Source organism: Mustelus asterias, chromosome 2 (genome assembly GCF_964213995.1).
Source record: "Mustelus asterias chromosome 2, sMusAst1.hap1.1, whole genome shotgun sequence".
Lineage (NCBI taxonomy): Eukaryota > Metazoa > Chordata > Chondrichthyes > Carcharhiniformes > Triakidae > Mustelus > Mustelus asterias.
In genome coordinates, this window is record NC_135802.1 from 119,571,702 (window position 1) to 119,597,222 (window position 25,521).

Sequence of the window (25,521 nt, forward strand, 5' to 3'; positions counted from 1 at the left end):
ACAGCCAAAAATTAACTATTTCTGCATCATAGTTAGAGAATTGGATCATGCAGGCAAGTGCATTCAAAATAGACATTTTTGAGTGTGTGACAAAATCAAAATATGGAGATCTTTATTGGTTGTTTCAGATAGGCTGGTTCCCACCACAATTGAAGCCTAAAGTGGGCAAATAAGACCCTTTAAGATTCTCTTCTCCCACATGCTGGTACTAATCCAGCAGTGGACAGGGGGCTTGCCTTGCATGGAACATGATAAGCCAACCCATGTGAGCGGTGGCAGGGGCCCCTCCTTCAAAGGAAGTTTTGTGGCTGATTGAGGGACCTGGAATTATGAGTCCCTTTCCTGCCTGTCTGCTGACTGCCATCCCCAACTCCCTGAGTATCAAACCAGCAGCAGACACTGCCTGCCCAGTGGTGTTGCCATGCAATAGAGCTGCCAGCCTCTGATTGGGTCCTTGATAAGTTTAACAACACCAGGTTAAAGTCCAACAGGTTTATTTGGTAGCAAAAGCCACACAAGCTTTGCTACCAAATAAACCTGTTGGACTTTAACCTGGTGTTGTTAAACTTCTTACTGTGTTTACCCCAGTCCAACGCCGGCATCTCCACATCGTGGGTCCTTGATCCCAGGAAAGCCCGAGGATGGCCTGTTAAGTGTTAAGGATCTTGTTTAATTTGGTGAGGCTTGCCGAAAAGAAGTGACACATCACCTCAATTAAATTCAGCCCTCTGAATTATAAAACTAAAGATCTGAAAATTCCCAGACCTAATGTTTTACACTCGGTGGACCGAAATCTTGCTGAGCTCTGCTCATGACCCTACTAGAATATCCAAGGTCAGTGGAGTGCCATAAACCAGAGCAATGTCAGCCAGATAACAAACCCTTCACAAACACAGTTTTGCACCCGAATGGGATTGAGAATAAAGGTTGAAAAAGGAGTGAAGATGGTTGATGCTCTCTATTAGGAATATAACTTCATAAAATTGCTCAAGAGTGTGACCATTAAGGTAATCTCATTCGGGTTAATGCCTGATTTTCCACTAACCATGATCCTCTTTAATAAGTTAAATTTGTAAGCTGCTGATTTTGAGTACTGTCCTGCACCACAGTTTTCACACAATTTGTAACAAGTAAAACCCTACAAATCAACAGAGGCTACCTCTGCATAGAGGAGAAACACATCATAAAGTCAGGTGGATAGAAAAATCACGTGTCATTCACCCCACCCATTTACCTCAGTTTGTCATGCCCAGGAAATCCATTACACCCAAAGATTAAAAAATGTATCAAATGTTTACTATCTAGTAAATGCGTCACCCCACCCAGGGTAGTACTGAATCATACAAAGCAGAACTAGATTGTAACTTTGTGCCAAGTTAGCCGAAGTGTTTGTTATCAAACAACCCTTAAAACAGGAGCAAAACAACACCTACACATGGAAGTCAAGCAAGGCCAGGACTGAGCCCAGGTTTAATGCCTGCTATAATGAAATAATTGTCAATGTTCTCCTTCTAATCTCAAAAATAAACAGCCACCTCCATGACGTAACAGAGCATTGAGATCCATTCCTGGACAGGAGAAAGGAACGGAAAGCAGGCTGTATGAAATCTCTTTCCAATCATATTTTACAATGGAAAAAAAATCATTGCTGTCCGCTTTTGACAAACGTTTGCATTAATTTTTTTTCTCTTTTCATAATCAACTCAGTTCCTGCCCTAGAAATGTTAACAGCAATGAGGGAATTTTCCCATCCCGCCCGCCATGGGAATTGGAGCGGGCGGGGGGCAGATCATGCAAAGCTCCGTTGATCTCGGGCAGGGTTTTCCAGTTTTGGTGCAAGTACAGACAGAAAATCATGCTCAATGATTACGGCTGACCTGCTTCCTGTCAGCTCTGAGGACTAGGGGAAGGCGGACCAGTCAGCTGCAAATATCTCAAGAATTTGGGCAATCCTAGTGAACAGGAGCTCATTCAACAAGCAGAAGAACTAGTGAACGAGGGGGAAAATGCAATTGCAATCTGTCTGATCTGTACCATTCTGGGTCAACTTAATTAAACTATTTACCAGTTTGTCCATTTTGGTGGGAAGAATAGAAGAACAGAATATTATTGATGTGGGAGACGGAGGGATGAGGAAGCGGAGGGATGGGTTGGTAAGTTTGCCGACGACACGAAGGTTAGTGGGGTTGTGGATAGTTTGGAGGGATGTCAGAAGTTACAGGGGGACATAGATAGGGTGCAAGACTGGGCAGAGAAGTGGCAGATGGACTTCAACCCAGATAAATGCGTCGTGGTCCATTTTGGTAGGACAAATGGGATGAAGGAGTACAATATAAAGGGAAAGACTCTTAGTACTGTAGAGGATCAGAAGGACCTTGGGGTCCAGGTCCATAGGACTCTAAAATCGGCCCCGCAGGTGGAGGAGGTGGTTAAGAAGGCGTATGGTGTGCTGGCCTTTATCAATCGAGGGATTGAGTTTAGGAGTCCGGGGATAATGATGCAGCTATATAAGACCCTCGTCAGACCCCACTTGGAGTACTGTGCTCAGTTCTGGTCGCCTCACTATAGGAAGGATGTGAAAAAAATTGAAAGTGTGCAGAGGAGATTTACAAGGATGTTGCCTGGATTGAGTGGCATGCCTTATGAGGATAGGCTGAGGGAGCTCGGTCTTTTCTCCTTGGAGAGACGAAGGATGAGAGGAGACCTAATAGAGGTCTATAAGATGTTGAGAGGCATAGATCGGGTGGACTCTCAGAGGCTTTTTCCCAGGGTGGAAATGTCTGCTACGAGAGGACACAGGTTTAAGGTGCTGGGGGGTAGGTACAGGGGAGATGTTAGGGGTAAGTTTTTCACACAGAGGGTGGTGGGCGAGTGGAATCGGCTGCCGTCAGTGGTGGTGGAGGCGAACTCAATAGGGTCTTTTAAGAGACTCCTGGATGAGTACATGGAGCTTAATAGGATGGAGGGTTATAGGTAGGTCTAGAAGGTAGGGATGTGTTCGGCACAACTTGTGGGGCCGAAGGGCCTGTTTGTACTGTAGTTTTTCTATGTTTCTATGACTGCAGAATTGGGCATTTTTATACACAAATCACAATAAGAGTTAACATGCAGGTATAAGTAATTAGCAAGGAAAATGTTGACTTTCATTGCAAGGAGACCGGAGTGTAAAAGTAGTCTGTTTATGAGACCACACCACAGTTTTGGTCTCCTTATTTAAGAAGGGAAGTACTTGCACTGGCGGCAGTTCAGGGAAGTTTCACTTTATAAATGTGTAGCAGGCTGAAGGGGCCAAAAGGCCTTAATGTTCTTAATTGATGAGTTGATCAGAAAGCCACTGACTTGGAGCTCACCCACTGAACAAGAGGAACCACCAAGTTGCTGCAGAATTTGAAGAGTTCAAGGGGAAGTTACACATAAAGAAAAACAAAGCTTTGTTGCAGAATAGTAGCATTCATTTTAAATGTACCCTCTCACAACCGACCACCACCGTGCCTCAAAATTATGTGACAGGGAGAGAATGATAATATCAGCTGGTGATATCCTCAAATTCAACAACAATATTTTGCACTTATTTAGTCAGAGAGAGGCAGAGAAAGAGCCAGAGAGAGACGGGGAGAAAGAGCCAGAGCGAGAGAGAGAGCAAGAGACTGAGAAAGAGCCAGAGAAAGAGCCAGAGAGAGAGATTGAAAATGAACCAGAGAGAGAGAGAGAAACAGAGAATGAGCCAGAGACAGAGGGAGGCAATGAAAGAGCCAGAGAGGCGGAGAAAGAGCCAGAGAGAGAGACGGATAAAGAGCCAGGAAGAGAGAGAGAGAGAGAGACAGATAAAGAGCCAGGAAGAGAGAGAGAGAGAGAGAGAGACGGATAAAGAGCCAGGAAGAGAGAGAGAGAGACGGACAAAGAGCCAGGAAGAGAGAGAGAGAGAGACGGCGAATGAGCCAGAGAGAAAGGTGGAGAAAGAGCCAGAGAGAGAGGCGGAGAAAGAACCAGCGAGAGAAACAGACAGAGAACGAGCCAGAGAGAGAGGCGGAGGAAGAGCCAGACAGAGAGAGGCAGATAAAGAGGCACTGAGATCCAGAGAGAGAGGCGGAGGAGCTCCAGAGAGAGAGAGGCGGAGAGAGCGCCAGAGCGAGAGAGAGAGGCGGAGAGAGCTCCAGAGAGAGAGAGGCGGAGAGATCTCCAGAGGGAGAGAGAGAAAGGCGGAGAGAGCTCCAGAGAGAGAGGTGGGGAGTGCTCCAGAGAGAGAGAGAGGCGGAGAGAGCTCCAGAGAGAGAGAGAGAGCGAGGCGGAGAGAGTTCCAGAGGGAGAGGCGGAGAGAGCTCCAGAGAGAGAGAGGCGGAGAGAGATCCAGAGGGAGAGAGAGAGGCAGACGGAACTCCAGAGAGAGAGAGAAGCGGAGAGAGCTCCAGAGAGAGAGAGAGAGTGAGGGGTGGAGAGAGCTCCAGAGAGAGAGAGAGAGAGGGGCAGAGAGAGCTCCAGAGAGAGAGAGAGAGGCGGAGAGAGCTCCAGAGAGAGAGAGAGAGGCGGAGAGATCTCCAGAGAGAGGCGGAGAGAGCTCCAGAGAGAGGCGGAGAGATCTCCAGAGAGAGAGAGGTGGAGAGAGCTCCAGAGAGAGAGAGGCGGAGAGAGCTCCAGAGAGAGAGAGAGGTGGAGAGAGCTCCAGAGAGAGGGAGGCGGAGAGATCTCCAGAGAGAGAGAGAGGCGGGGAGAGCTCCAGAGAGAGAGAGGCGGAGAGAGAGAGAGGCGGAGAGAGCTCCAGAGAGAGAGAGAGGCGGAGAGAGCTCCAGAGAGAGAGAGGCGGAGAGAGCTCCAGAGAGAGAGAGAGAGGCAGACGGAACTCCAGAGAGAGAGAGAAGCGGAGAGAACTCCAGAGAGAGAGAGAGAGTGAGGGGCGGAGAGAGCTCCAGAGGGAGAGAGAGCCGGAGAGAGCTCAGGGATGGCTCCAAGTTCTTGTTAATAATAAAAGCCTATTTGTTCTTGCATACAACAAGTCTTTGCTTGATTGATGGGGAGTGCTCCAGAGAGAGAGAGAGAGAGGTGGAGAGAGCTCCAGAGAGAGAGAGAGAGAGAGGCAGAGAGAGAGAGGCAGAGAGAGCTCCAGAGAGAGAGAGGTGGAGAGAGCTCCAGAGAGAGAGAGGCGGAGACAGAGGCGGAGATAGAGTCAGAGAGAGAGGGAGAGAGACGAAGAAAGAGCGGTGGAGAAAGAGCCCAAGAGAGAGAGGCGGAGAAAGAGTCAAAGGGAGAGAGAGCCAGAGAAATCCAGAGAAAAAGGTGACGAAAGAGCCAGAAGGAGAGTCGGAGAATGAGCCGGAGAAAGAGCCAGAGAAAGCGACAAAGAGCCAGACAGAGAGGCAGATAAAGAGGCACTGAGATCCAGAGAGAGAGGCGGAGAGAGCTCCAGAGAGAGAGAGAGAGGGGCGGAGAGAGCTCCAGAGAGAGAGAGAGAGAGGCGGAGAGAGCTCCAGAGAGAGGCGGAGAGAGCTCCAGAGAGAGAGAGGCGGAGAGATCTCCAGAGAGAGAGAGGCGGAGAGAGCTCCAGAGAGAGAGAGAGGCGGAGAGAGCTCCAGAGAGAGAGAGAGGCGGAGAGAGCTCCAGAGAGAGAGAGGCGGAGAGATCTCCAGAGAGAGAGAGGCAGAGAGATCTCCAGAGAGAGGGAGGCGGAGAGAGCTCCAGAGAGAGAGAGGCGGAAAGATCTCCAGAGAGAGGGAGGCGGAGAGAGCTCCAGAGAGAGAGAGAGAGAGAGGCGGAGAGAGCTCCAGAGAGAGAGAGAGAGGCGGAGAGAGCTCCAGAGAGAGAGAGAGGCGGAGAGAGCTCTAGAGAGAGGGAGGCGGAGAGAGCTCCAGAGAGAGAGAGAGAGAGAGAGAGAGGCGGAGAGAGCTCCAGAGAGAGAGAGAGGCGGAGAGAGCTCCAGAGAGAGAGAGAGGCGGAGAGAGCTCCAGAGAGAGAGAGGCGGAGAGAGCTCCAGAGAGAGAGAGGCGGAGAGAGCTCCAGAGAGAGAGGCACAGAGAGAGCTCCAGAGAGAGAGAGGCGGAGAGATCTCCAGAGAGAGGGAGGCGGAGAGAGCTCCAGAGAGAGAGAGGCAGAGAGAGCTCCAGCGAGAGAGAGGCGGAGCGAGCTCCAGAGAGAGAGAGGCGGAGAGAGCTCCAGAGAGAGAGAGGCGGAGAGAGCTTCAGAGAGAGAGAAGCAGAGAGAGTTCCAGAGAGAGAGAAGCTGAGAGAGTTCCAGAGAGAGAGGCGGAGAGAGCTCCAGAGAGAGAGAGAGAGACGGGAGAGCTCCAGAGAGAGAGAGAAGCGGAGGGAGCTCCAGAGAGAGAGAGAGAGAGAGAGGCGGAGAGAGCACCAGAGAGAGAGAGAGGCGGAGAGAGCTCCAGAGAGAGAGGCGGAGAGAACTCCAGAGAGAGAGAGAGAGGTGGGGAGTGCTCCAGAGAGAGAGAGAGAGCTTCACCTGTAAATATTGTTCATTCTGCCTCACCCCCGACGGACTCTTTTTTAAACAGGGGGTGAATGTGGTAAACCACTGTTAGCTGTTATCTGTTGTGGTTAACCACTGTTAGTTAGTATCTGTTATTATCTGTATATGTGGCACATCCCTGCCGGCTCCGCCCAAGTCTCCTCCCCCTGGTCCGGGTATAAAGGCGATGGCTCCTCCCCCTAGCCTTTAGTACGGACCAGATCTCCGACAGGGATGGCTCCAAGTTCTTGTTAATAATAAAAGCCTATTTGTTCTTGCATACAATTAGTCTTTGCTTGATTGATGGTGCATCAGTGGGGAGTGCTCCAAAGAGAGAGAGAGGCGGAGAGAGCTCCAGAGAGAGAGTGAGGCGGAGAGAACTCCAGAGAGAGACAGACAGAGAGAGCTCCAGAGAGAGAGAGGCGAAGAGAGCTCCAGAGAGAGAGTGAGGCGGAGAGAACTCCAGAGAGAGAGAGACAGAGAGAGCTCCAGAGAGAGAGAGGCGAAGAGAGCTCCAGAGAGGTGGGGCATGCTCCAGAGAGAGAGAGAGGCGGGAGAGCTCCAGAGAGAGAGAGAGGCGGAAAGAGCTCCAGAGAGAGAGAGAGAGAGGCGGAGAGAGCTCCAGAGGGTGAGAGGCGCGGAGGGATCTCCAGAGAGAGAGAGAGAGGCGGAGAGAGCTCCAGTGAGTGAGAGAGAGGCGGAGAGATCTCCAGAGTGAGAGAGGCGGAGAGAGCTCCAGAGAGAGGCGGAGAGAGCTCCAGAGAGAGAGAGGCGGAGAGAGCTCCAGAGAGAGAGAGGCGGAGAGAGCTCCAGAGAGAGAGAGAGCTTCACAGAGCGAGGCGGAGTGAAAGAGAGCCAGAGAGAGAGAGACAGAAAGAGAGAGAGATGGTGGGAGAAAGAACCAGAGAGAGAGGCGGAGAAAGATTCAGAGAGAGAGAGAGAGAGGGACAGAGAAAGAGCCAGAAGGAGTGGTGGAGAAAGAGGCAGAGAGAGAGAGGGAGAAAGAGCCAGATAGAGAGGCAGAGAAAGAGGCACTGAGATCCAGAGATAGAGGCAGAGAGAGGGGGTCAGAGAGGCGGAGAGCGCTCCAGAGAGAGAGGCGGAGAGAGGGGGACAGAGAGGCGGAGAGCGCTCCAGAGAGAGAGAGGTGGAGAGAGCTCCAGAGAGAGAGCGCTCCAGAGAGAGAGGCGGAGAGAGGGGGACAGAGAGGCGGAGAGCGCTCCAGAGAGAGAGAGGTGGAGAGAGCTCCAGAGAGAGAGAGGCGGAGAGAGCTCCAGAGAGAGAGAGGCGGAGAGAGCTCCAGAGAGAGAGAGGCGGAGAGAGCTCCAGAGAGAGAGAGGCGGAGAGAGCTCCAGAGAGAGAGGCGGAGAGAGCTCCGGAGAGAGAGAGGCGGAGACAGAGGCGGTGATAGAGTCAGAGAGAGAGGGAGAGAGAGAGACGAAGAAAGAGCAGTGGAGTAAGAGCCCAAGAGAGAGAGGCGGAGAAAGAATCAGAGAAATACAGAGAAAAAGGTGACGAAAGAGCCTGAGGGAGAGAGGCAGAGACAGAGAAAGAGCCAAAGAGAGAGAGGGAAAGACAGAGAAAGAGCCAAAGAGAGAGAGGGAAAGACAGAGAAAGAGCCAGAGAGAGAGAGAGAGGGGGGGGGGGGGAACAAAGAGCCAGAGAGAGAGAGGCGAACAGAGAGAGACACAGAGAAGGATTCAGAGAGAGAGAGGGAAACAGACGGAGGAAGAGCCAGAGAGAGAGAGGCAGACAAAGAGGCACTGAGATCCAGAGAGAGAGGCGGAGAGAGCTCCAGAGAGAGAGAGAGACGGAGAGAGCTCCAGAGAGAGAGAGAGGTGGAGAGAGCTCCAGAGAGAGAGAGAGAGAGGCGGAGAGAGCTCCAGAGAGAGAGAGAGGCGGAGAGAGCTCCAGAGAGAGAGAGAGGCGGAGAGAGCTCCAGAGAGAGAGAGGCGGAGAGAGCTCCAGAGAGAGAGAGGCGGAGAGAGCTCCAGAGAGAGAGAGGCGGAGAGAGCTCCAGAGAGAGAGAGGCAGAGAGAGCTCCAGAGAGAGGGAGAGGCGGAGAGAGCTCCAGAGAGAGAGAGCTTCACAGTGAGGCGGAGTGAAAGAGAGCCAGAGAGAGAGAGACAGAAAGAGAGAGAGAGGGGGGGGTGGGGGGGAGAAAGAACCAGAGAGAGAGGCAGAGAAAGATTCAGAGAGAGAGAGAGAAACAGAGAAAGAGCCAGAAGGAGGGGTGGAATAAGAGGCAGAGAGAGAGAGGGAGAAAGAGTCAGATAGAGAGGCAGAGAAAGAGGCACTGAGATCCAGAGATAGAGGCGGAGAGAGGGGGTCAGAGAGGCGGAGAGCGCTCCAGAGAGAGAGAGGCGGAGACAGAGGCACTGAGATCCAGAGATAGAGGCAGAGAGAGGGGGTCAGAGAGGCGGAGAGCGCTCCAGAGAGAGAGAGCTCCAGAGAGAGAGGCGGAGAGAGGGGGACAGGGAGGCGGAGAGCGCTCCAGAGAGAGAGAGGTGGAGAGAGCTCCAGAGAGAGAGAGGCGGAGAGAGCTCCAGAGAGAGAGAGGCGGAGAGAGCTCCAGAGAGAGAGGCGGAGAGAGCTCCGGAGAGAGAGAGGCGGAGACAGAGGCGGTGATAGAGTCAGAGAGAGAGGGAGAGAGAGAGACGAAGAAAGAGCAGTGGAGTAAGAGCCCAAGAGAGAGAGGCGGAGAAAGAATCAGAGAAATCCAGAGAAAAAGGTGACGAAAGAGCCTGAGGGAGAGAGGCAGAGACAGAGAAAGAGCCAAAGAGGGAGAGGGAAAGACAGAGAAAGAGCCAAAGAGAGAGAGGGAAAGACAGATAAAGTGCCAGAGAGAGAGAGAGGGGGGGGGACAAAGAGCCAGAGAGAGAGAGGCGAACAGAGAGAGACACAGAGAAAGATTCAGGGAGAGAGAGGGAAACAGACGGAGGAAGAGCCAGAGAGAGAGAGTCAGACAAAGACGCACTGAGATCCAGAGAGAGAGGCGGAGAGAGCTCCAGAGAGAGAGAGAGACGGAGAGGGCTCCAGAGAGAGAGAGAGGCGGAGAGAGCTCCAGAGAGAGAGAGAGAGAGAGGCGGAGAGAGCTCCAGAGAGAGAGAGAGGCGGAGAGAGCTCCAGAGAGAGAGAGGCGGAGAGAGCTCCAGAGAGAGAGAGGCGGAGAGAGCTCCAGAGAGAGGGAGAGGCGGAGAGAGCTCCAGAGAGAGAGAGAGAGAGAGCTTCACAGTGAGGCGGAGTGAAAGAGAGCCAGAGAGAGAGAGACAGAAAGAGAGAGAGGGGGGGGGGGGGGGGGGAGAGAAAGAACCAGAGAGAGAGGCAGAGAAAGATTCAGAGAGAGAGAGAGAGACAGAGAAAGAGCCAGAAGGAGGGGTGGAGAAAGAGGCAGAGAGAGAGAGGGAGAAAGAGTCAGATAGAGAGGCAGAGAAAGAGGCACTGAGATCCAGAGATAGAGTTGGAGAGAGGGGGTCAGAGAGGCGGAGAGCGCTCCAGAGAGAGAGAGGCGGAGACAGAGGCGGTGATAGATGCTGAGAGAGAGGGAGAGAGAGAGACGAAGAAAGAGCAGTGGAGAAAGAGCCCAAGAGAGAGAGGCGGAGAAAGAGTCAGAGAAATCCAGAGAAAAAGGTGACGAAAGAGCCAGAGGGAGAGAGGGAGAGAGAGAGAAAGAGCCAAAGAGAGAGAGGGAAAGACAGAGAAAGAGCCAGAGAGAGAGAGAGAGCGGGACAAAGAGCCAGAGAGAGAGAGAGAGAGGGGCAGAGAGAGAGAGGGGCAGAGAGAGAGAGAGAGGGGCGGAGAGAGGGGCAGAGAGAGAGAGATGGGCAGAGAGAGAGGGGCAGAGAGAGAGAGGGGGCAGAGAGAGAGAGGGGGCAGAGAGAGAGAGAGGGGCAGAGAGAGAGAGAGGGGCAGAGAGAGAGAGAGGGGCAGAGAGAGAGAGAGGGGCAGAGAGAGAGAGAGGGGCAGAGAGAGAGAGAGGGGCAGAGAGAGAGAGAGGGGCAGAGAGAGAGAGAGGGGCAGAGAGAGAGAGAGGGGCAGAGAGAGAGAGGGGGGCAGAGAGAGAGAGGGGGGCAGAGAGAGAGAGGGGGGCAGAGAGAGAAAGAGGGGCAGAGAGAGAAAGAGGGGCAGAGAGAGAAAGAGGGGCAGAGAGAGAAAGAGGGGCAGAGAGAGAAAGAGGGGCAGAGAGAGAAAGAGGGGCAGAGAGAGAGAAAGAGGGGCAGAGAGAGAAAGAGGGGCAGAGAGAGAGAGAGGGGCAGAGAGAGAGAGAGGGGCAGAGAGAGAGAGAGGGGCAGAGAGAGAGAGAGGGGCAGAGAGAGAGAGGGGCAGAGAGAGAGAGGGGCAGAGAGAGAGAGGGGCAGAGAGAGAGAGGGGCAGAGAGAGACTTTGCTGACTGCAAAGACCCTTTCGGTATGGAGATGAAGGGCAGGAACTGGTCTGCCCCGTCAGAGTGGTGACCAGCACATCAGGAGCAGCACAACACTAGCAGAAGATACAAAAGTCCGAGGTCACGTACCAACCGACTGAAGAACTGCTCTTCCCTGCTGTCATCAGACTTTTGAATGGACCTACCTCACATTAAGTTGATCTTTCTCTACACCCTGGCCATGTAACACTATATTCAGCACCCTCTCCTTTCCTTCTCTCCTATGTACTCTATGAACGGTATGTTTTGCCTGTATAGTGCGCAAGAAACAATACTTTTCACTGTATACCAACACGTGACAATAATATATCAAATCTTCAGAAAGCTTTGTGCATTCACCTCAAAGTCTCTTGCTAACTGAGGGTGTCATTTGTATGCCACTCTTTAGCAATTGGGTTTGACACCAACGTGATTTCCTGCTGCTGTGATGCAAGGCTGGAAGGGTTGACAGGACACAGCGGGCAGCTGTTTTAATGAGTACTCATGAGATGTAAATTGATGCAAATGATGTTTGCACAACCAGCCTGCCGGATGACTGACCCGTCAGTGACCTGCCGTTGGGAGAATTGCAATGTAATTTTACACCGACAAGTTTCTGACTTTTTGGCTCTCGCCAAATTCTCCGTGCCCGCTCACCACCAAACCCACCACAGGCATGATGGGAGAATTCGGCCCTTAGGTTCAACCATCTTAAACTGCTTTATCAATGACATTCCTCCATCATAAGGTCAAAATTGGGCTACTCATCCAGGTTCACTCAACATCCAGTATCATTTGAAAATCCTCAAAGTCCATTTCCAAATGCACTAAACCTGGATAACATCCAGGCTTAGACTGAAAAATGGCAAGTAATATTTATGCCACACAAGTTCCAGGCAATGACCATCTCTAACAAAAGAGAACCTAACCATCACCCCTTGACCTTCAATGGAATTACCATTACTGGATCCCCCAGTATCAGAATCCCAAGGGTTACTGAACTGGACTAGTCATATACACACCATGGCTACAAGATCAAAGGCTGGGAATTCTGAGGCATGTAACTCACCTCTTGTCTCCCCTAAGCCTGTCCACAATTTACGAGGCACAAGTTAGGAGTGTAATGGAATACTCTCCACTTACCTGAATGAGGCAAGAGGTTCTACATCATCCATGACAAAACAGCCCACTTGATTGGTGCCCTATCTACAAACATTCACTCCCTCCATCATTGACGAACAGCAGAGGTGTGTACCATTTACAAAATGAATTGCAGCAACTCACCAAGTTTCCTGAGACAGCATCTTCCAAACCCCTGACCTCTACCATCTAAAAGGACAAGGGTGGCAGATATGTGGGAATATCCAACACCTGGAGGTTCCAAGTGACATATCATCCTGACTTGGAAATACATCGCATTCCTTAAGTCGTTGGGTGAAAATCCTGGAACTGCCTTCCTACCTACAACAGATATACTGCAACAGTGCAAGAAGATGGCTTACCACCACCTTGGCAAGGGTAATTAGGACTTGGCTACAATTCCTGGCCTAGCCAGCAGTGCCCACATCCAATGAATAAGAAAGCCAACAGATAAGCTGATGCAGGGGTGCAGACAGGTCAGTTCAGATGTGGTCTGGGTGATAGGTCAGTGAGTCTGCTTCATGGAAACATCTATCTAAAGTGGTTTTTCTCTGTTATTTCAAAGCTTTGGTTTAGGAAACCATTTAAATTAAAAGACTGGAACTGTGGGGAGAATTTTAACCTCAAAGTTATGTGGAGTATGGTGGGATGGGGAGGTGGGGGTTATGTCTTGAAGGTTAGATTCCCAATTAAAACTTACCTCCAAACCAGGTCTGCCAGGGTGGCACCATGGCACTGCTGCCACACAGCGCCAGGGACCCGGGTTCGATTCTGGCCTTAGGTCACTGTGTGTGTGGAGTTCTCCTCTGGGTGCTCCAGTTTCCTCCCACAGTTCAAAGATGTGGGGGTTAGGTTGATTGGCCATGTTAAATTGTCCCTTAATGTTAGGGGACTAGCAGGGTAAATACATAGGGTTACGGGAATAGGGCCTGGGTGGAGTTGTTGTCGGTGCAGGATCGCTGGGCTGAATGGCCTCCTTCTGCACTGTAGGGATTCTATGATTCTATGGAAAGGAAATGGATTGGAGGCTCAGTTCAGGACCAAACAGAATACCAAGATTATGAATCACCTGTTTTAGCTTCAGACAGTGGCTATTAAGAGGATGGAGTCAGTGGCTAGGGACTGGAATTTTAGAAAAAAGCTGCTTCAAGCGTTTGCTACCAAAATAAACCTGTTGGACTTTAACCTGGTGTTGTTAGACTCCTTACTCAATTTTCCAGACATGGGAGGAGATTTCTGCTCATCCAATGCAAGCAGCAAAACAAACCAGATGCAATGGAGGAATAGTGAGAGATGCTGGTGAGATTTATAAGGATGACGGAGGCAAGGGAAAGGAGTTTAAGACAACTGTTTGTAGTGGAACAGACAAGCTAGGGGATAGCTTTATACATCAGAATGATCCTGGACTTGGTGTTTAAGTAGTCCCACCAAATCTACCAATGATGGTTAAACCTGTTGTCTGCCATAAATGTTTAAATCTGCATCCCTTAGATTTAAGGGAGGGAAAATAGGGGCTGTAACAAGAAAATCATTTGGGAGAGCCCGAACAAAAAGAACTTGGATTTATATAGCACCTTTAATGTAGTTTACAATCTATATAAATGGTCTGCAAGCAGGGACAGAGTGTAACATAGCAACATTTGCGGATGATACTAAAATAGGTGGGAAAGCAGGCAGTGAAGAGGATATAAAGATTTTGCAGATGGACATAGATAGGCTAGGAGAATGGGCCAAAATTTGGCAGATGGAATTTAATGTGGATAAATGTGAGGTTATCCATTTTGGTGGAAAAAATAGAAAGGCAAATTATTATTTAAATAGAAAGCAGATTCAAAATGTGTCTAGGCAAACGGATCTGGGTGTCTATGTTCATGAATCACAGAAAGTCAGTATGCAGCTGCAGCATGTAATAAAAAAGGCAAATGTTGGCATTTATTGCAAAAGGACTGGAGTATAAAAGTAAAGAAGTGTTATTGCAATTGTCTAGACTATTGGTAAGACCACATCTGGATTATTGTGTCCAGTTTTGGTCTCCTTATTTGAGGAAGGATGTGGTGACATTGGAAGAAGTTCAGAGAAGGTTCACCAGATTGACTCCAGGGATGAAGGGGTTGATGTATGAGCACAGATTAAACAGTTTGGGCTTGTACTTGCTGGAGTTTAGAAGGATGAGAGGGGATCTGATCGAGGTATATAACATTTTTAAAGGGTTTGATAAATGTAGACCAAATATTTCATCTTAAGCACAATCTAGAACAAGAGGTCACAGGTATAGATTGAGAGGCGGTAGATTTAAAACTGAGATGAGGAGGAACTATTTCTCACAGAGGGTGGTGAATCTGTGGAGTCTGAATCATTGAATGGTTTCAAGAAGGAGACAAACATATTTCTAATAAAAAAACAGGATAAAGGGATATGGGGAATAGGTAGAGAAGTGGATTTAAGACAAGAGAGAAATCAGCCATGATCTGATTGAATGGTGGAGCAGGCTCGAGGAGCTGAATTTGCCCACTTCTGCTCCTATGGTTCCTATGTCCTATGTCCCTACATAGTAACGATGTCCCAAGGTGCTTCACAGGAATATTATCAGACAAACCTTGACTTTTAACATATTATTTTCAACTGCTTCAATCAGAAATTTTTACACTACATCTGTATTGTACAAAAGCACTTCAAACTAGTTGTTTTATTCATCCTGGCTGCTGCAATCCAGAATTACATTGTGGATGGGATGCTTGGCTGCTGTTACTCCAGAATTACATTGTGGATGGGATGCTTGGCTGCTGTTACTCCAGAATTACATTGTGGATAGGATGCTTGGCTGCTGTTACTCCAGAATTACATTGTGGATAGGATGCTTGGCTGCTGTTACTCCAGAATTACATTGTGGATAGGATGCTTGGCTGCTGCTACTCCAGAATTACATTGTGGATGGGATGCTTGGCTGCTGTTACTCCAGAATTACATTGTGGATAGGATGCTTGGCTGCTGCTACTCCAGAATTACATTGTGGATAGGATGCTTGGCTGCTGCTACTCCAGAATTACATTGTGGATAGGATGCTTGGCTGCTGCTACTCCAGAATTACATTGTGGATAGGATGCTTGGCTGCTGTTACTCCAGAATTACATTGTGGATAGGATGCTTGGCTGCTGCTACTCCAGAATTACATTGTGGATAGGATGCTTGGCTGCTGCAATCCAGAATTACATTGTGGATGGGATGCTTGGCTGCTGTTACTCCAGAATTACATTGTGGATGGGATGCTTGGCTGCTGTTACTCCAGAATTACATTGTGGATAGGATGCTTGGCTGCTGCTACTCCAGAATTACATTGTGGACGGGATGCTTGGCTGCTGCTACTTTGGAATTATATCACAAGTTGATTCCAGGGTAGAGAGCAACACAAAAATAACTATGCACTTACAATTTGTTTTAAAGTGAAGGTATAATCATGGCTTTTGTTTTCTGGAAATAGACTTTCAGTGGCCAGGAAAAATCTGTACAAACCAAACAATGCCAAGATTTGTATTGCTCTCCTTTATGTTTGAGCTCAGCTTGCTATTGTTTATAATGATTAGCAGTAGGGGAAAAGATAAAACACCTTTGAGATGATCATCTTCATTTTCAATGTAGCACAGATACCAAAGTTGGTCTACAGCTAATTGTATCTTACAGCAGCCATTACACAGAATCACTGAATTGTTACGGTGTTGAAGGAGGCCTCTGGCCCATTGCGTCTGCAAATAAGGCCTCCCCAAATCAGTATTATGACTCAGTGCCATTCTCCACTTTTTCCCCATACCCCTGCACAGGTTTCTGTTCAAATAATCATCTAATGCCCTCTTGAATGCCTCAATTGAACCTGCCTCCACCATACTTGCATGCAATGCATTCCAGACCCCAACCCCTTGCTGTGTGAAAAGGGTTTTTTTTCACATCACATTTGCTTCTTTTGCAAATCACCTTAAATCCATGCCCTTTCACTCTTGATCCTTTAACGAGTGGGAACAATTTCTATCTACTCTGTCCAGCCCCCTCATGATTTTGAACATCTCTGTCAAATTAACTAGCTTCTAAATGGAAGAATTGCTAAAGTGGACCAAGATTTGCAATGTGCTGTCTAATTCCCAGTCAGTAACATTTACCAACATTGGCAATTCAACTCTCTGTGGAAGGGAGGAAATACCCAGCTTGAAAAATGGTATTTTTGAAATGATCCAAAAGGTTTTAATATTTGTTAATAGTTTCACAGAATAATTTAGTCATTGAATATTTTAACAACTTAACTCAACTGTTACTACTACTTTCAGAAGAAACTCCCTTTAGGAAATAACTATGTCAAAATTAGTAACAGCTTCTTCAGTAAATTTAGCAAGAGGCAGCATGGTGGCACAGTGGTTAGCACTGCTCCTTTACAGCACCAGGGACCTGTACTCAATTCCCGGATTGGGTCACTGTCTATGTGGAGTTTGCACATTCTCCCCAAGTCTGCGCGGGTTTCCTCCAGGTGCTTCAGTTTCCCCCCACAGTGTGAAAGACATGCTGGCTGGGTGAATTGACCCAAACAGGCGCCGGAGTGTGGCGACTAGGGGAATTTCACAGTAACTTCATTGCAGTGTTAATGTAAGCCTTACTTGTGACTAATAAATAAATAAACTAAACTTAAAGAGAAATTTCACTCCTTTGCTTTTTGTGGAGAGATCATTAATCATGGGTTTTTTGAGGGGCTTTTTTTGGTAATCCATTAGCATCTTGGCTCAAATCTAAGTCAGTCTTAAGATTCCCATAACTCTTCTTTTCATTCTAAATTCCTCTTGCAAAATCCTGAAGAAGCCACACGGCCATGAAGAAGCAGGCTTGATTGTTAAATACTAAACAAGAATAGGGAAACTCATTTAACTGCATCTAAACTATATTTTTCCCATTGTAGCTACAGTAAAGCACGGATTAAACCAACAAATGTTTTGTAGCTGTTTTTGGAAAATCCAGTGCCAATCAGTAGTCAACCAACAGCATCATCTCTGGAATGTTGTCATTATTTTTAAAAAAGATTCATACCTGGGAAAGGGAAGAAGGAGAAGATCTGCAGCGGAATCACACAGAGCTCAGCAAAAGCCAAATTCACACCTATCAGATTAACCAGAATTTTCTCTGACAGATGTGGGGTCCAGAACACAACAAAGCATAACTGGGGAAATAGAAGAAATGGAAGTTAGAAAACATCGCAATGCACTTTAACAGTTATGTGAACACCACTGTCTGACCAAGAATCACCTCTCTATTCTGAGTTGCAGTAGTATCAGGTTTAGATCTCCAAGGATCCCACACATTGTACAGGGGATAAAGGTTTAAGGTGCGTGGGGAAAAGTTTAGAGATGTGAGAGGCAAGTTTTTTGTCCACTGAGGGTGGTGAATGTGTGGAAAGCGCTGCCCGAGAGGTGGTGGGAGCAGGTACGATAGTGGCATTTAAGGGGCATCTAGATGAATACATGAATAGGATGGGAATGGAAGGATATGGACTTCATAAGGTCATACGGTTTCAGTTTAGGCAGGCATCATGATTGGTGCAGGCTTGGAGGGCCGAAGGGCCTGTTCCTGTGCTGTACTGTTCTTTGTTCATGCAGCAGGAAGCTTCTCAGAAAATGGCTGCTGTTCTGATAAGCTGACTTGCATGAAGCCCTGCCAAATGTTGCAGACTCTTGGAAAATCACTGCAAACATACAGATTTTAACACTGGTGGCAGGTATACAACTTCATGTTAAATTTAATGTGCTTTTTTATATAGGTGAAATTGGACTTTCTGACTCTTACTGGAGAGCCAGGCACAAGAGACAGCTATTCTGAGCATTTAGTTACCCATAGGAAGAAGGACCATTCCCTTTTGCTTGCTTTATTAGATTGTTTTGTCTGTTTCTGGAATCAGTATTTGTTTTAATGAAGAAAATATTTGACTGTCTTGTCCAGTGTTTATTCATCCGTCTAACTGTTCAGTCTCTACTACTGAGACCAAATATACATTTTTGCCTATGTACCCTATGTCACACCCAGCAACTGAGGAATGGCCCTGGTAGAGCACAGGTAGTTACTTACATCGGCTTTGAAAATTAGGTGGTGGTACAGGCAACAAGGGAGGTCTTGTGGTGCAGTGATTAGCATCCCTACCTCTCAGCCAAAAGCTCTGGGAACAAGTCCAACACCAGGACTTGATGATCCAAGGAAGGTGCGTGCATAATAGGTTGATTATCAATATTATTATATATTAAATATCTATATGCCAGATAGATTGATTATCAACCTGTAAAACTTTCTGACACACCAAGGCAAACGTGGGAGAAATTGTTGGTCTGCCATGTGATGGAAATAATTGGAGTCTCTACAATTGCCATTACAATGCCTGTAAAATTGCATGTTGCCACAGCAACAAGATGCCTGTAAAATTGCGTGTTGCCACAGCAACAAGATGCCTGTAAAATTGCGTGTTGCCACAGCAACAAGATGCCTGTAAAATTGCGTGTTGCCACAGCAACAAGATGCCTGTAAAATTGTGAGTTGCCACAGCAACAAGATGCCTGTAAAATTGCGTGTTGCCACAGTAACTTGAACTCAGTGATTTGTGACATGCCACCACATGCAACAGATGAAGTTTTTTTATTTTTAGCTGACACAGAAAATGGGGGAAATTAAGGACTGACCGACCTTTACACAGAACGGAAACTCCAATGAGGTGGGTAATGAGCTAATATGCTATCAACTGCTTTGCAGCACAAAACTGAAAGTTACTGGAAGAAAAAAATCCTAATTAGGTGAAAGCATAAAGGGGCGAATTCTGATATTGAAGGCACAAAAGCAGTTACTTTAGCGATCACTCTCCTACCATCTCAATTTACAAAGACACTTTTAATCATAGAATCATTGAATCATACAGTGCAGAAAAGGCCCTTTGGCCCCTCGAGTCTGCTCCGACATGTCTGAAACTAATCCTTGGCGCATAGCCATAGTCATGCAGTACTGCTGAAAAGAGACATACTGTTGAAACTTTTCATCATGCAGTCTTCAGGACAGACAAAAATCTGGTTCATTCTTCATGGCAATCACATGAACAAAGTTGATCTGCCTAGTCTGAATTCAAACTAAAGCTGGATAGTTAACAGTTCCCTGGTGCATTTATCCATGGCAATGCCTCTACCAGGGTCCACTTGCCAACCAATTAGCACTGTCTTCTCATGCATCTATGTCTCTTCTGCCACATCACAACTAAATTCAAACCCAGGCTCAGAGGTAAGAGGCTCATGTGTTTATCCAATTTACAGTCCATTCCACCTAATTATCCAACAGAGATAGAAATGCGCAGGAAAACATGTTAGAAAATTGTACACTTAATAAACAATTTAGATGAGTAGAACTGTCCCATTTGCTGATTTTTGCTGTTTAATAAAGACAGCTACAGCTGCCATACCAAAAAAAGATACAGATGCACAGTTTGTAAGAAACCTTCCTGAAAAGCCTTTAATAATACATAAGGGAAAAGCTGTGTGTAAACCATCTGGAGCAACAGCTTTTAACATGTAATATAATGTAGGTCAAGTCATGTTGGTGATTGAATTTAAAAATGAATGAAATCATCTGCATTCAAGACAGACTAAAATCTGATGGGTATTGTCAGATAGATTTCAAGTTACGGGCAGATTACGTTCTATTAATGGGCTGACATTACGGTACTAGGCATTGCAGTATTTCTGAGCAGCACAACTGAATAAGAGGCTGACTTTCAAATCTGAACTGTGCTGTGGCAGTTGTAAACTAAATGTCCTGTTTTGAAGCTTGAGTAGATTGTGGAAATATCAGATAGTAACGTTTCAGGTAGTCTGCAGATGGCCACAGGAGACATTGGCAGAAGGGTGGCAGTGGGTAATAGATGAGACCTAGGAAATTCTAAGATATTGGATCAATTAGGTAAAATTACCTATTTAGTTAGTTCAGTTGGCTAGATGTCTAGTGTGTGGATCAGATTGGAGCGGCATGGTAGCACAGTGGTTAGCACTGCTACTTCACAGCTCCAGGGACCTGGGTTCGATTCCCGGCTTGGGTCACTGTCTGTGTGGAGTTTGCACATTCTCCTCGTGTCTGCGTGGGTTTCCTCCGGGTGCTCCGGTTTCCTCCCACAGTCCAAAGATGTGCGGGTTAGGTTGATTGGCCATGCTAAAAATTGCCCTTAGTGTCCTGAGATGCGTAGGTTAGAGGGATTAGTCGGTAAATATGTTGGGATATGGGGGTAGGGCCTGGGTGGGATCGTGGTCGGTGCAGACTCGATGGGCCGAATGGCCTCTTTCTGTGCTGTAGTGATTCTATGATTCTAGAACCAGCAGCATGGGTTTTGATCCATGTTTTGGCTGTTTGGCTGCGGTAGACTGTGTGGGGGGGGGGGGGGGGGGAGCAGTCCGTCTCGTCATCCTACCCTTAGTAAAGAATCATGGCACTTAGCCATAGTTCAGCAAATAATCGGCAAGGACCTGCCTACCAGTAGAGAATTCAAGAAGGTGCATACATATACTGTACTTAATTTTGACTATATTATTCAGAATAATTCAATAAAAGCACAAAATTTCTCTTTTAAAGGATAAATATTCTCCATTTCTGCAGTCCCTTCTCAAAGCTCCCATGTTCCCTCAGGCTATTAATTTAACTGTCCTTTGCCATGAACCCCTCTCAAACAAAAATATTCCTACTATAAGTATGGCGACCAGAATTCAATACATAACCTCAGATGAGGCCTAAACAAATATTCTGCATAACCCCAGCACCATCCTCTTCCATTATCTTGCTGATTATAGACATCTTTTAGCTCTCATTACAGTGCCGGCCGAGGTGAGAAAACCGGCATGCAGGTCACAGGCTGGACACCTGGGTTTCCTCACCAGATAATTTGGCAATCTGCGCAGAAACAAATCTGGAGGTGTGCCCCTCACCATCATGCTGGCGGAGCGGAGCCAGAAATAGCTGGCAGCCGGGAATGCTGAGATTGCCCTTTAAAAAAGGTGCCCCAATCTCTGATGTAAAACACAGGAACCCCTCGCACATGGAAACAATCCCCTCTTCTCTCCAGAGGATGGGTGACTGGCGTGATGAGGAATGGTAGGCGGGTGAATAGTGAGTGAGTCGGGGGGTTAGTCAGGTGGTCGGAAGGTGATGATCAGTTGTGTAGTTATCTAGGTGTTAGACTAGGCTTTAATCTGTCTAACATTTTGTGGACAATTAGAACAGAACTGGTGAGTCCTAGAGAACTGTCCAAAATCACTGACTCTATCTGAGAGTCAGAGAAACTTGCAGAGGGCCCCAGGGTGCATTTTCCCAGACAATTGTCACATTGGTCCACACTTCACAACTTCTGCAGGGTCCCGACATGCATCTTCCATCGTATCTTTTGTCTCTGACAATCTGGAGAAAGGAAGATCTTGTCCGACATGTCCTTTGCCAAGCTAACTTCCCAATCTATGAAAACTTCTCACATCTGCAGTCTGCATTTTTGCTTATTTACATCCCAACTATCTCTAATTTTAGAATCAATAGCTTTATTTCAGTACTCCATTTCCAAATAACTATACGTTATGCAAACAGCATGGTGGTACAGTGGTTAGCACTGCTGCCTCATAGCACCAGGGACCCCGGTTTGATTCTCGGCTGGGGTCACTGTCTGTGTGGAGTCTGCATGTTCTCCTCGTGTCTGCATGGGTTTCCTCCGGTTTCCTCCCATAGGAGATGTGCTGGTTAGGTGCATTGACCATACTAAATTCTCCCTCAGTGTACCTGAACAGGCACCGGAGTGTGGCGACTAGGGGATTTTTACACTAACATTGCATGTAACCCTACTTGTGACACTAATAAAATAAATAAAATAGCAATCATGGGCTGAACCTTGACCCAGGAAGTACAAAATGTATCTCCTCCCAGAGTAATACAACTTCCTGAACTGCTCTTTCTTTCCCATATTCAATTCATTTCTATGCAACTTTAGTGGCCTATCACTTCTTCAATTTGGACACAGAACCTCCTGTGATAAAAGCTTCATGAAATCGAAGTATATTGGGCAGCATAGCGGCACAATGGTTAGCACGGCTTCCTCACAGTGCCAGGGATCCGGTTCGATTCCTGGCTTGGTCACTGTCTGTGTGGAGTTTGCACATTCTCCCCTTGTCTGCGTGGGTTTCCTCTGGGTGCTCCGGTTTCCTCCCACTGTTCAAAGATGTGTAGATTAAGTGGATTGGCCATGCTAAATTGCCCCTCAGTGTCAGGGAGACTAACTAGGGTAAATGCACGGGGTTATGGGAATAGAGCCTGGGGGGACTGTGGTCATTGCAGATTCGATGGGCCGAATGACCTCCTTCGGCATTGTAGCATTCTATATTCTATATAATGGGTAATTTTATAAATTTAAGTGCATTACATGAAGATTCACCAGTGTTACACAGAAATTTGGGTTTGTGTTCCTCAGCATTTTCCATTCATTAATTTGAATACAACAGAGCAATGGAATAAAACTGATAGGTAGAACTTCATAACTCAATCGCTCTAATTGCCCAGGAAATGTTAGATGGATTAAAGCCCAGTCTTACACAGAGCTAATTACACAACTGATCACTGCCTTCCGACTATCCGACTCACCAACTATTCACCCACCTATCAATCCCCATCCACCGACTCATTCAGCCACCCTGCCATGGAGATGGAGTCCTCGGTGTCTGTGGGGTGGGGGACCCATGCCCGTGTATGGTGGGGCTCTCTGATGTCTGTGGGGGGGGGGGGGGGCACTCTGCGTGTGCATGTGGGATGGAGGGTTCATGTGAGTTCAAGGTGCCAGCCTGGCACTACCAACAGGGCACCCTGGTAGTGTCAGCCTGGCACCCTGGCATGCTAGCAGTGCCCATTGGGCATTGGGCAGTGTCAAGGGGACAGGGCCTCAAGGAGGTGGGACCAGATGGTGGTGGACCAGCTGGGAGTGGTAGGAGGGGAGGGAAGGGGGAACACTGAAGGGGGGGTGGTTCTTGGGACCAGCAATGGGATGCGGGGGGGGGGGGGGGGGGGGGGGCGCAATGTCAGGGAGTAAACAGATCCCCAAGTATATGCGGATGCATGCGCAATGGCACCCTGAGCACTCTTCTGCCGGCTTCTCTGGAGGTTTAGGCTGAATCGCCTCACGCCATAAATTACCACCAAAAAAAGGAGGGAAAACCTCCCATTTTCCTGCCCATTGGACACTTAGAATGTTTTGGGGAATATCACCCCCCAATGTATGTAACTCTGGTCACCATACCTACAGGAATATGAAGATATTCCAGATGCCTTTCTGTGCAAGGACACTACAATGAAATTTCTGTTATTATCCAACTGATTTTATCAGTTTAAAAAGGAATATTAATTTCTATTAACGTCAATGGGAGGATATTAGTGAGGTGTAATAATGTGATTGTTTTCTACTCTGTAGGGAAGGTTAAAATCTACCCACTTCAGTTTTAAAATCATCTATTAATCAGAACTCTTTTAGCCAAATATGGCTCACATTTTCCTTAATACTTCTACCTTAATTTTATCAATGGTTATTTGGTATTTTAAAAAATCCAAATGGAAATAACTGCATGCAAGCAAGTAATTTTCACATGTATATTTCTGTTTTGCAATGGGCTCTTGAAAAGATAACAGCCTGTGGTGATTTTCTTCACTAGATGACTTTATTTATAGGAAGTGATTAACTATAGTTGAATAATGTTGGTATTAAAATCATTTTATTAATGTTAAATATTATTAAACTAGGAAGTGTGCAGAAAAGATTTACTAGAATGCTACCAGGACTTGATAGTTTGAGTTATAAGGGGAGGCTGGATAGACTGGGACATTTTCCCCTGGAGCATAGGAGGTTTAGGGGTGATCTTATAGAGGTCTAATAAATAATGAGGGGCGGAGATAAGGTAGATAGTCAACATCTTTTCCCAAAGGTAGGGAAGTCTAAAATTAGAGGGCATAGGTTTAAGGTGAGATGGGCGAGATACAAAAGGGTCCAGAGGGGCAATTTGTTCAGAGGGTGTTGAGTGGCTGGAACAAGCTGCCAGAGGTACTGGTAGAGGTGGGTACAATATTGTCTTTTAAAAAGTATTTAGACAGTTACATAGGTAAGATGGCTATAGAAGGATATGGGCCAAACACGGGCAATTGGGACTAGCTTAATGCTAAAAACTGAGCGGCATGGACAAGTTGGGCCGAAGGGCCTGTTTCCATGCTGTAAACCTCTATGACTCTATTTCTCAAATGAGCCATTGTTATGATTCAGCTCGAATTCTACAAAACTGACCATCAGCCTTGTGGATATAAGAAGCCTCAGAACTGATCCTTAAACAAATAATGTCATTGCTTTAGTTAGGGCTGGTTAGAAGCCATATCTAGAGATGTCTCCTAATCCATTTTGTTGCATTTGTCTTCAAGTTTTAAGCTCATTTACTTGTACATCTTAATTTCCAAATAAATCATCAGTCCTCAAAACAAAAACAGAGCTATCACTGCACAATCATGACCTGGTTGATATGCATAGTCGATAGTAACATTTCTAATTGTCACGGGGGCAATATCCTGGAGTTCCCTGCCTAACAACATTGTGGAAGCGCCTTCAGCCCCAGACTGCAGTTCAAGCAAGTGGTCCACAAACAGCATCTCAAGTGCAATCAGAGATGGACAATAAATGCTGACCTCAACAGCATTCCCCACATTTCAAGGAATACTGGGGGAAGAATTATGACAAGGAAGGGAAGAGGAGGAGCTCGTTGAAGAAGGAAGGGAGGAGGATGAGGAAGCAAACAAAGAGGAGGAGGATGGTGGGCAAAGAGCAGAGTGGTAGTGAAGAAGAGAGGAAGAAAATAAAGACCAGGAAGTTTGCTCAGTCACAAGAAGCTGCCAGTATTTTATTTGAGTATGGATGGCTCTATCTTTCACAAGGAATTCTGTTAGGGTCCTGGTGGTAATGGGTCTATCCAATCTCCACATTATGAAATTCTGCTTCATGGAGTTGTTGCAGCTTGGCTTACACTCTGCTCAGTAATGGTAAATTCTGTTGACAGGGGTAGGGAAGGACAGGCTAGGAGATTGGTGGTGAAAGAAGACAACATTCTCACAGAATGCCATGCAACTCTGCGATCAAGCTATCCAGCAGAGTTTGTCTGGAGGGAGGGGAAAGATTGCCCTCCCAATTACCAACAAATGCTAGTTCCTGAGAGTGGAGTTAAAGCACTTCCTTCTGATGAAAGCCCTAAGTTCTGTGCCGAATGGAGAGGAGGGAAGAACTACAACCCATGGCTAGCTGATTAAAGTGTGTGGAGGTGGGGAGAATACGAGATACTGTACTGTGGCTGGTTGCGTGATTGGTGTTTTATGTATCTGCAGGGCCAGGGATGTGTGTAGCAGTGATGGCAAACATAATTAAGGAGTGAAGGTTCATCAAATGTTTGCAACTTCCTGAATGCAGATGAAGAATAATCAAATCAGGT

The 25,521-nt window shown here is 47.1% G+C and overlaps 1 protein-coding gene across 2 annotated transcripts in view; it reads right to left on the reverse strand.

Annotated features, from left to right (window-relative positions):
- The window catches only part of ankhb (ANKH inorganic pyrophosphate transport regulator b), a 159,339-nt gene that overhangs the window by 11,944 nt on the left and 121,874 nt on the right, over positions 1 to 25,521 (reverse strand). For both annotated transcript variants that reach the window (XM_078240634.1, XM_078240624.1), the window contains exon 9: positions 17,054 to 17,183. In XM_078240634.1, coding sequence (XP_078096760.1) covers positions 17,054 to 17,183 — 130 coding nt within the window. The remainder of the gene's footprint in view (positions 1 to 17,053; positions 17,184 to 25,521) is intronic.